General features: G+C 34.9%; 1 protein-coding gene across 9 annotated transcripts in view; it reads right to left on the bottom strand.

Annotated features, from left to right (window-relative positions):
- Window positions 1–1,814: 1,814 nt before the first annotated feature.
- Window positions 1,815–12,022, bottom strand: part of SLC4A10 (solute carrier family 4 member 10) — a 148,762-nt gene continuing 138,554 nt past the window's right edge. For 6 of the 9 annotated variants that reach the window (XM_086898586.1, XM_086898587.1, XM_086898589.1 and 3 more), the window contains 3 exons: window positions 10,289–10,356; window positions 8,533–8,649; window positions 1,815–4,135 (listed from right to left, as the gene is read on the bottom strand). In XM_086898586.1, the coding sequence (XP_086754712.1) occupies window positions 4,069–4,135; window positions 8,533–8,649; window positions 10,289–10,356 (252 nt within the window). In that variant the 3' untranslated portion in view covers window positions 1,815–4,068. The other 3 variants (XR_002865979.2, XM_023931116.2, XM_086898588.1) reach the window with 3 other exon arrangements.

Consider the following 12,022-nt stretch of genomic DNA (forward strand, 5'->3'; position numbering starts at 1 on the left):
TGATATTACATGCCAGCATCTGATTATGTCTGTATTGTGGGTTATTAGTGACATTAGGTGTGAATGTAAAAGTACTCATGCAGACAGATAAAGCGTGGGGAAGAATGTTAAGACACTTTGTGCAGCTTGTCCTTAAATAAGAAAGCCTCAAATAGAAAATCAGATTTTGTTTTCACAAACTAACAATTCTATGACTCACAAAATAAGATGTGTGGTTTTGTTCTGCTTGTTGGTGTTTTTTTGAAACACACTAGAGTTGGGTTTTACAAATACCATCTTGGGTTCAGTAGTGGCTCTACTGTAGAGAGGCACCAGTTAAAGTTCTACAGGATTGCAAGCTGTCAGTTATCACCAAGAGGTTATATCATCATGTCTCTCATTCTTTTGACTCAAGACAAAAACACCTAAATCAGTATAAGGTGGATCCCAGCAACATAGACAGGTTATAAAAAAATATAATTATTATTATAAAAAAAATATCATTATGATGTGGCTTGTATATGCAAGGGTAAATAGGATTTATTTTAATGTTATCCCTCACACTGTCATAAAGACCAAAAAAAGTGTTTCTGTAATCCAAAAAACTACTTTCAGCAGGGTCTCATTTGATAAGTGCAAAAAGTAGTATAATCAGAGAAACATTTAAAAAAATAAGTGAAACTAGAAATTATATGGTCTTTCATTAAGATGTAACTCTACATCTGACATACCTTAATGATCATAGCATCTTACTGGGAAACTCTTCTGTGCTCTCACTCCATCATCCCCTTTTAACTGTTTTATTTGTGAGGCATAACACAATGCAATGCTAATTATCTTTTTTTGTCTGGAAAGCACCCTCTTAAGATACACTGCTAGTAGACATTAATACAATTTTTAAAACAAATTGCTACAGTAAGTGTCCTAGTTAACATCAACTTGGTGTCTAATTTTTCACTCTGGTGGAACTCCCTCAGCTCCAAAAATAATGCAGGCAATAGAGCTACCTCAGGGAACTGACAACTTGTTTAAGCTGCATGAGTGCAGGTAAACAAATAAAACTGAGGTCACAGAACATCTAGGTCATTTCATTGAAGTTCAAAGCTAGAAATCAGTTGTGCCTGAATTACTGCAACATACTAGTTAGTCAAACATCTACCAATCACCTTTTTCCTGTGTATTTTTTTTTACTATGTGAAATGGATGTTTAATTTTGTTGTACAATACACTTTGTGTAAAATCCTAACAGAAGCAGCTGAAGCTTGAGGTGTCACTGTTACCATTCTTAGGCTGAGAGACTTCTAGTTTTTGCTTTAATAATCAGTGAAGAAGCTCAAAAGGAATTTATTAAGATGGAGTCTTAATACTTAATACTGTACGTAGTACTGCAATTTCTGGCTTTAAAGTTTTTCAGTAGCAGAAATTGAAGGTTTTGAGAAGAGCAGTAGCATTTTAAATTGTATGACCTTACCTATTAATCTCTAAAAAGATCCATCTACTCCTGCTTGCTCCACACCATCTTGAAGGGGCTTCAGCTCAGGAGTAGAAAATTGGAGCTTCATTCGCATTCTCTTCCTGGAGCAGTGAGCTCTGAGCTGTCCCCAGTGTCACACCTACTGCTAAGGTCAGACCCAGGACATCACCACCACCTCCACCCAGGGAGCCAACACTCACAGCCTTGCATGTTTCAGTGAGATTCCACTTGAAAAGGGAGCCATGCTGGGCTCTACCACTCATTAATTTGTGAAGCACATTCAGGTCAGGTAGACATTTTAAATATCACATGATATTACAAACCTCTTCTGAGTTTTTCAGTATAAAAATAAAATTGAAAATTAGTTAGGATAAATATTTATTTTCACATAACATTTCTTAATTGTGAAAAACACAATAGTCTATTCACATGTACACATAAACTTTTGTAATAAATTACATCCAAGAAATTAAGTAATTTTGACCAGGAATATGAAATTAGAAGTAAATATAGCACTACATCTGCTTTATATTGTGTTTGATTTCAGAATGTTAAGATTAACATTGGAAAAGCACTTAAATTCACGCAAAACCAGAGTGTTTTAAAATAAAACCACTCTGAAATACTGAACAGAAATACAGAATGCCATTGAATACACTGATTTCTTAATATTCTAAGAGTTGGTCAAGTGAAGCTAATACATTTTGATTGTATACATTATCTGTAACAAAGTCAGCAACATGTTAAAACACCATCAGGCTGCTTTCAGGACAAACCAGTATTGAGCTTCTATACTAACCTTAAAACAATTGGAATCTTACAATTTATCATCAAGTACACAAAACAAAGCATTTAACCTTAATGCATCAGCATTTTTTTCCTAAATTTACATATACAAACATTGAATTAGATGTGAATCCTTCTTCGTGTCCATTAGATTTTTTTTTTCTCCATAAAAATGGCTTTTAATGGGCTTTGATAATGCTAAGGTAAATTTAAATTTAAGGTAAACAGTGACCCTATTAAGTTTGCAGCAAAATGCAATTATTTATGGCTAAAGTATTAAAACATACACACTCACATACACAAAAACATTGGAATACTTTAAATGTGCTGAATGGGAAAACTTGTTCACAAGTTGTATAGAAAATTAGCTCATTTGGGAAAGCTTGGGAATGTTAGAGCCCTATGAATGAGTTCTTACGAAGATTGCAAGACTACAATTCTTATTTTGAGGATTCAAAGTTACAGCATAATAGAGTTAGCTTTCATCTTAATAATTTAAAAATTTATCCTAAAAAATTTAAAAATCAGTGAATTCCAAATAACATGATAAAACTTTAGCTCCACATTCCTATTCACTCAACACCTAATCTCGCAGTCCTTTACACAAAAGAACAGCTTGAAGGATCGGGCAGTAACAAAATCCATTACGAAAAATGTAATAGCCTTAAAGCGACATTTTACGTTTCAAGGTTGTTTTTATCTCTTAATCAATATGTACTTGATGGAATAATAAAGAGCTGTAACAAAACAACAGCAGGATATCCATTTAAGTATTATACACAATCTCTGAAATGAAGAGGTTTACAGTTGTTAGTGGAGAGAAGACAATATAAATACGCCCTTTATGTGGCTAAATTTTAGGCAGTAAAGAGGAAGATCATTGGGCAGGTGATAAAACTGCATGTGGGGTATAGTTTTTATCTACAAAATTTTCCCTGTTATAAAATAATGTATTGATTAATGACAAAATGCATTTGTTTGGCCTTTCATGGCAACATTCATACAATACAAGAGAAGATACCTTAATCACAAATCGCATTTTAAGAAATACCATACCCATGTTTCACATCAAAGGATGTGGTGGTGTTCTTTAGCTAAGGTGAGAAAATGTTTTAATATATATAATTTTATATATATATATATATTTATATATATTTAGGACTATGTTCCAGTTACATACAAATTTTAATATTAAATACACTGTATTAAATCAAGGAAAACTTCATAAATATGGAATCTGACCCTGCAATTCACATTGTAAAATAAGTAATCCATGACTTCAAAAGGACAGTTTAAGGAGGAAAGAATTATCCTTGTTAGTTTATTCACAGGGTCAGATCTGTTGTTATTTTATCAGCTTCTTAATGTTTGCTTGCCAGTTTGGGTCTCCTGAAATAATTTAGTAGTTAGGTGATTTAAAAAAAAAAAAAAAAAAATGGAACAAGGGTTTTCAAGTTCATCCTGAATCAAGATTATTAAGTATTCTGAATCAAGATTATTAAGTATTCTCACACAGAAAAAGTAGCAAAATACAGTACAAACCTATTAACAGGAAAGTTGAATTTGAAAGAAAATTTGCTTATTACATTTCTGATACGACTACTGATAAATGGCCAAGATCAGCAACGAACACAGATTTTTTGCATTGGCTACTGCAGACATTTACATTGATACTAGACAAGGTAGACAAGGTGGAATGAGACAAGTATTGCACTACATTACCTGTGCTAGTTTGAGATGAAAGACAAAAGTTACAAGGTAAATAATTTATATTTAGTGGTTGTGGCACTCCTTTAATTTGTTTGTAAAAAAATTACTTGAAGAGCAAGTCATAGACAAGTCTCCCGGTCAACACCTTTCCCTGAGTCAGCTTTCTTCTCTTTTCTGATTTCAGCACTAGGAAATGAAAGGGGAAACAAAAAAACCCAGTTATAGTAGCACTATCACACACACACACACACACATATATATATATATTTAAATTATCTACCTGAAAAACAACATTGCACAGATACTTTATTTTTCATGCTTCATGGCACAAACTGGGAAAGCAAGTGAAAATTTCTGTGCTGAATGGTGTAGAAGACATCAGCCAGCATTTTAGTGACAAGGTAGGTAAAGAACTTCAGATGTACAGAGACAGCCAGCATGCAAGCAAAGATAGCCATTTCTTTTTTTCATTTTTTGGCAAATACAACTTAATTTACTAAATAATGGTAATGGCACGGTTCTCAGACAATACCAGCGCATTCTTAAATGGAACAAACAAGAGGTCACAGTAAGTATTTCCTGTCTTTAAAATGTATTCTCTTGTTCAACTGTACATTTAGAAGGAATGTTTCTGAACTAGACCAGTGCAAGCCAATATCCAACAAATATTTGGCTTTCAGTCTTGATTGGGGAGAGCAGAAGTCTGGGGAGGATAGGGAGAGACAATATTCCCCATGTGAGTGTAATACATACTTCCTCATGTATACATTATAAGGAAATAAATTTTAAAAACAAACAAAACTGAAAGATCAGACAAAAGCCGTATCAATCAGAACTCCAAACCAGAGTTCAAATTTGGATTCAGCTTTTTTTTTCCCAGTTAAAACAACGTTGATTTGCCTACAGAAAGCAATATACGTGCAAAGCAGATGATTTTTTTGTGTGTGTGAGTGTCCTAATTTACAACAGCGTAAATAAATAAAAAGTCATGTTCTTCCAATGAGTCTCAATCACAGTATGAAAATGCAAAGAGGTTTTCACAACACAGGCAAATCAAGCCTTCAACAAAGAGTGGCAGGGTATCTAAAAAAAAACCAGATGGTTCTGAGAACAAACCTGTAGCAAGCACATAACCTACCAGGTTTCATGGGAATAATTCCTTAACTAGAATGAATGAGAAATAGGCTGAGTTACACAAGGCTAAAAGAAAGCAAGATCAATTCTCAAATTCTTAAGGTGATTCATGCACAATTCTACAATCATTTGACATTTTTCTTCACATAAAAATTGCTTTAAGGATACAATTCAGTTCAGCCAAAGCTTACTTCTCTGCCTATGGCAGCTTCCAGAGGTGTTAATGGAAATAGCTAAAGAATACCAACTTCTGCCACTTCAACTGCCAAATCTGTCACCTTCTATAGAACAGTGATAGAATTGGGTATGTTACACTTTCTGCACACAAAGGGTATGCAAACAAATTCCGGAGGGGGATGAATTGAAAGTGCAGCAGTACAGCAGGCAGGGAGTTACCTGTGCTTAGTAAAAGCAAACACTGAGGTGTTGTGTGCCTTACAGTCTATAATATTTCCACGTTTTAGGTGCCTCTGTGATATCAGGAAAGTCTTCCTTCTACTTAGGATTCACATCTCTGAGCAGCTCCTGCAGATGTGGGCTTTAATGCCTTGAGAAATTTGAAAAAAAAAGGACAAGTCCAGTCTTTTTCCAGTAAAACACGTCACTGGTGGGTCTGTAAAGGAGACGGAGCTCTCCTCCTCCCTACCAAGGGAGTAGTCTAACAAGCCTGAGCAGGAAGGTCTGGGATGTGGGATTTTCATATCTTCAGGTAGAAAAAGGAACTCACTCCTACCAAAGTGACAGATGCCTCTTTCTCCAATATTTCAAAAGACCAGCGAAGTCTGTCCTGTCCGTGGTCAGATCTGCATATGCTTTGAAATTGCTCTCTAAAGGATTTAATATTATAAGCAAAGACAGAGGAATGTTTATTTACATGTACCAAAGAGGGCTGTGTTTCAGACAAATGCCTTGGTGCTCAGTTCTACCAAGAAAGACTCAAAGACAGACTTTTAGGTCCCTGGGAATTTTAATATGGCTAGGCAACTTGACTGAATCCCATCTAAGTCCTCTCTTTAGACAGGTAAAAAACATTCTGGAGCCTGGGATGTAAGAACTCCCTCACATGATTGTACTTCACAGGATCAGGGCCAGGGCACATCTTGTAATAGAAATTATCCATGCATCAGGCTGGGAAGTCATTTGTATAAACCCTTCCAGCCTAAAATCTCTTCTTGTAGATGATCTTAGTTTATAATTGGCCAAGTCTACTCAGCATTTAATTAATAGGAGTAACTTCCTGTTAATTGGCTAATGCCTTGCATGAAAGGCATTACATAAAAGCATAATACACTATAATAATTTAAGTATCCTCATTTAATAATATTTTGAGATATAAGGAAGCAGAACTGACAGCAGAAAGGGGTACTAAATATTATGTAGTTGAACTTTACAAGGCATCAGTAAAATTTATTTCAAAACGAGATTTTTTTCTCCCTCTATGATACTGCAGAAATTGTGTAATCTAATACTGCTGATCTTGATCATTTGCAAAAATTATCCTTACAGCTGCTGCAATACCAAGCTTTTTTTTCCTCAGTAATCACCTAGGATTAAATTATATCCTAATGTAACAATACATTCATTTTAGTTTATAATATTTTTGTATTTCTATCCCTAACATAATTTAATATTAAAGGTGGGTATGGCTTTGCTTATCAGAAAGAAAGTCTTTCAGGGTTAAAGCTCTTTGAATCTACTCCTCTCTCAGAATCTGAGACAAGCTAGAGCACCTGAACATGCAGGATTTTAGAGTCTTTAAGACTGTTCCTCTACAAAAGGACACTCACATCTAAAACCAGAAAAATCTTACATTTTTTTCTCAAGTCTGTTTTCAAGAGCATAGATACAAGAACAAGATTGAAAATGCAACCTTTAGAAAATTAGTTTCTATTTCACTGCAGTTTAAAGACTAAATCTCTTATCTGAGCCACAATCTCTGTGGATGCTCTTTGTTCAGAGGGTTGTATTTACATCATCTATCATACCACCAAAGAAAGCAACATCCACCCCAAAAATTACAGCTCCTGTGTCCCCAGGGGCTGTGAATGTACCACATCAGGTTCCTCTCTTTCCTCAGGCTTTCACAGCCTGGACAGCAGAGTCATATGGCAAGAAAAGCCGCCAGTACATCCTCCTCCCATGCACCACAGATTTCTGTGACAGGATCCTTTTGTCCATGTGAAGGGTGGAAGACAAACAAGAACTACACTATTTTGACTGTCAGGAAATATCATCAAAATGACCACATTAGTGGGCTGCTCCATGGGTGTCTGAAATGAAGGTTCTCTGGTCATCAGCTGCTCAGAGTGGTTTTTGCAGTACAGGGAAAAGAACAACACTGAAAAGTACCATGCTATTTCAGGATGACAAAATTAAAAAATGTGTATCACTGTAAGTGTTCTCTTACTGCATCTGTTCACCTTGACACAATGACTATCTGTTTCAAACATGGCTTTTGAAAAGTGTATTTTAGAAATGGGCAGAATATAATTCTGTATTTTAAAAAAGAAGACTAGGAATAAATTCAGTTTGACATCTGAATACACTACACTATTTAAATACACTATTTTAAATACAGAGTAAATTTCAAATTCTAATATTTTGGATTTTAATGAAGACACTTTACATTCTTATTTGAAATTTCTTCTCATTCTGTCTCCCCAAAAACTACACAAGGTCAGTTTGGGTTCCAAGGTGACACCATTTTGAATTGGAAGACAAAATCAAGGAAAAGGTTGGGGACAAGGTCTTACCTTTGGGGAATGAGCTTCTAGAGTGATTAGGAAGGGGAGCTTATGACAGAAGTGTGATTCAAAGGAATTAAATAGAAAATAGTTAAATTTTAAATTTATGGAAGCAAAGGAAAAAATTCTCCTAGAAAATCACACTGTTCTTGAATTTAATATTTTCTTATTTCTGTGTAGCACAGATAAAATACTGCAGCTTCATTTTACAGGACTAAAATTTAAAATTACTTTACTGTTTTGAGTACAAGTGAAGTAGGCAGAAAAATTTAAAGAAATGATGCAATCATAAAATTATTTTCACTCCAAAATTATTAGATTGCATTCAGAGTACTGGGTTCTTCATACAGCTATTTCCAGGGCAGTGATGATCACTTCTTTTTCAGGAGGAAAGAACCAAAGCAAGCAGAACAAACACAACAGCTGTTGTGCAATATCCAGGTGGAGGCTGGTGGTTCATTACACAAGCATCAGGCATGCTCAACTTCATTTTCCACTGGAGCATAACTAATTACCATGCAAATATTTGTGATTTTTGTTTTTAAATAAATAGTGAATTTGTGTCTTCAGCTCAGAATATTATGACTGGACATAAGAAATAAAACTGAAAAATGCTAAAAATCTTTCTAACCCCTGGCAAAATATTCTAAAATTGGTTTGACACCAATATATAAAGTACAATGAAGTAAAAAAAAAAATTAAGACCTTTTAGAAGGAAAGCTTGACTCCTTATCTTTTGCATTCTCTGAGGATATCAACAATGTCTTCCACACAGCAGTTTTTGCCATTTCATCAGAAATGTTTATCACAGATGGGTCATCTCTAGACAAGAATGAAAGTAAATACACAATGAAACAATCAACAGTCTTGTTACTTATTAACTCAATAAAAGTCCTTGAAAACTGATAGTGATGACAATAATTAAGTGCAATGTAAGTTAAGAAATTATGTTAAACTTCAGAAGTCCTGAACAATTACTTAAATACTCTCTCAGAACAGCTTAGCACTTTTTCAGTATTTTCTTCCTCCAACAGCAATTAATCAAAGTAACATCAATAAAATTGTTTGTGTCACAACTAATAAACAAGAGAAAAATGACAAGTGTGAAATTCAATATTGCCCAAGATCTCACAGCATATTAGTGGCATTGTTGGATTAAACATGAATCCCAAAAGATCCTGCGTATGCTCTGAAACTCCACCTATTTTTAAAACAATTCTAAAAGCAATCAAATGCTTTAACAAAATAAAATATTCAAGAGATCTAATAAAAATGCCCCAATTAATCAAAATAATCAGTAACCTTAAGTAGCACTTTGTAGCCATTATGCTCTGTGCTTTACCTGGACTGCTCCAAACATGTATTAATACACTTAAGAATAATAAAGTCTGAAGTGTTTCAAGGGGTACATTATTCCTGACTTCACAGTTACATATACTTGGCATTCAGTAAACTTGCTGTTGTGTGTTTTGGGGAACCACTTTGACCACCAGAAACTTGGCCTTTGTTTTTTAGCTAGAGGGCTGCAACCCTTACAGTAGAGTCAGGTATTGTCCAGCAACTCTACCAATGTCAACACACAATGGAGAGCAACAGAGATCACACTGGAAAATAAATTAAGCTACATATTGCTAATATAAATTACAACAAAAAGGTATGGACAAAACAAGAAAAAAACCCAGACCATCAGCAGCGTGATGAGTCAAAAGGAATAGGCTGCAATTTCTCAGAGACACAGTTACAAATCTCCTGATTTGCATTAGGAGACATTAGGGTAACTTTGTGTTAAAATGTTAGAGAGAAGACCACTCTAAGATAGTGTTTCTATCAACTCCCATTAGTGAAGAGGCTACAGTCACCAGATATTTCAAATCTTTTATTAAGAATTTCTTTCTGAAAACTTTAAATTATATTAATTCCTTATGGGTTGGCAATATGTACTACTACTATCTGTAACATAAATGTTCATGCTTTTTTAGTTTGTCAACCCTGCATTGTGCCTTATCTACTGGGGACAGCTCTTGATTCACTCATTATCATACATAATATGATTTAAACAGAATGTTTTAGAATGTAGTATTGTAAGAACCTAGTTTTTCTGCAACATATTCAGAACCTTTCCTGGATCCCTGCTTGCATCAGGGTGAAGTGTTTGACCTGCTCTGCATCTTCCTTTTACACTGTGCATGTCAGAAGCCAAAGTTCATTGTGAACAGTCTGATCCTGCAGTCCTGCCCAATAGAAAACTTCCAATTAGTGTGTCTTTTTCCTAGGGAACGTGAGATCATGTGGAAAGTCTAGAAAAGGGCTGATCTTGTTAAATGCTGCAGAGTATGGTTCAGTTCACCTGTCTATACCGGACAAACACCCTCCTGATATTAATATGCATTAAGAATAAATATCGTGGCATGTTTACTTTATTTGATTGCAACTCACCTAAAAGAGGAAAGGTATATTTTACCTGTAATGTCCTTCTAGTGGTAACTGAACAGTCCCTTCCTCTTCCATTGCTAACATACTTTGCTCTTCCTAGAACAAAGGAATATAGACATGAGACAGGATATGAAATTGTGAAGGGGAAATTTGTGTACTGTAATCATCTTTCCATTTTCTTTAATATGAAGTATTTATTTGAAATTCTTAAGGTAAGATACTTGTCAAGCTTTACTTTAAATAGTTGATATTTAAAACCTTCTCTTTTAAAAGATGTATCTTCACTTAATGCTATTTTCCAGTGCCAAATAGAGCAATGTTTTGTAACAATGAAGAGGAAAATTCGTAACAGTGAGTGAACAACTGTCTGATGAATTTTAAATAACACTGATAACAGGATATATGTTGATAATGATGTTTACATGCAAAAATTAGGGAAGATGATTTACGTTTGCTCACACAGTTTTAATACTGATAATACTGATTTTTCAGTGAAAGGTAGTGAAACAAGAGACCCAAAACTAGTTTTCACTTGAAGAGAATTAGGAGATAAATCTAACAAAAACTTTATGTAAAGTAATTTAAAATTTAGCAAATCTGTCTTAGCAGGAGGGAAGAAGAACAGATCACCTCTCAAGCTCCATGTCCTGCCTGCAAGAACAAAGGAAAACAAGTTCTCCAGAAGAGGATTCTCAACGTCCACACCCTTTAGGTCAGGATAACCACAGCTAGCAGGTTAACAAGTCTTGGCAGCAGCATAACCATCGAATCCTGCTCTAAACTGTTGCACTGTGTGTGAGCCCAACAGACACCCAGAGACCTGCACAACTTGCTTCCCTTTATTAGATGGCTTTATAACAGTTTTCACCAGTGCCTGTCTGAAAGCATGGGTTGGCTGAAAAGAGAATTTATCATTTTCTGGCAGATCACCAAAGCCCCACATGCACCATAAACACTGAGTGTTGCTATTAGCTGCAAGAGCCAGTACAGTTTTCCAAAATAGTAGTTCTCTCTGCTCAGAAATTTGTTCCTTCAATGTTTTATTATTACAACTATTTAAGAAGTCACAATATTTTCTTTTCTTCAAATGTGAAAGTCCTTTGTTCATTCTTGTCTCAGAAAGACTTCATTGATTAACATCAAAGTGGCTTCCAAAGGAGGTCTGTGAGGAGAAGGCACGTATCATATCCACTATAAATGTACAAAGCCCTGTAAAAAACATGGCCTAAAAATATAAAAACAACTTAAGTGAAGAAATTAGGATCCAATCAAGTAAGTTTCAGATCCTGTCAACTATATTTCTGAATATTCTTGTGGGTAGAATACTTCTATTTTTAAAAGCTGTGTGATAGCAACTCTCCAATTAATTCCTTAGGCTACATGTCAGAAGTTTTTTATTACTAGTTAATTTTGTCATTTCCAGGCTTCACAGCTTCATAAGTTTTTGACAGTTGAACAGTTTTAATAATAGCTCTAAATATTTAGAAATGCCAAAATATGTAAAAATAACCTCTCAAAATAGACAGTGAATGAAACAAAGTAACACCAGTAGATTTTCCCAGTTTTGTTTTCTGATGCCATCCTATCAAGCAAGGGAAGGAAAGTGACATATAACCAAAACATAAGGATAACAAGGAATTCTTTCCAATAACCAGACCCACAAGACAGCTACCTTGGTTACTTCTGGTTACTCTGAATTGTGATGACAACAGACACCATGATGAAACAACTCTCTGGTCTGCTTTGATTCAAGGGAGAAAAC

The sequence above is a fragment of the Cyanistes caeruleus genome, chromosome 7, assembly GCF_971803275.1.
Source record: "Cyanistes caeruleus chromosome 7, bCyaCae1.hap1.1, whole genome shotgun sequence".
Classification (NCBI taxonomy): Eukaryota; Metazoa; Chordata; class Aves; order Passeriformes; family Paridae; genus Cyanistes; species Cyanistes caeruleus.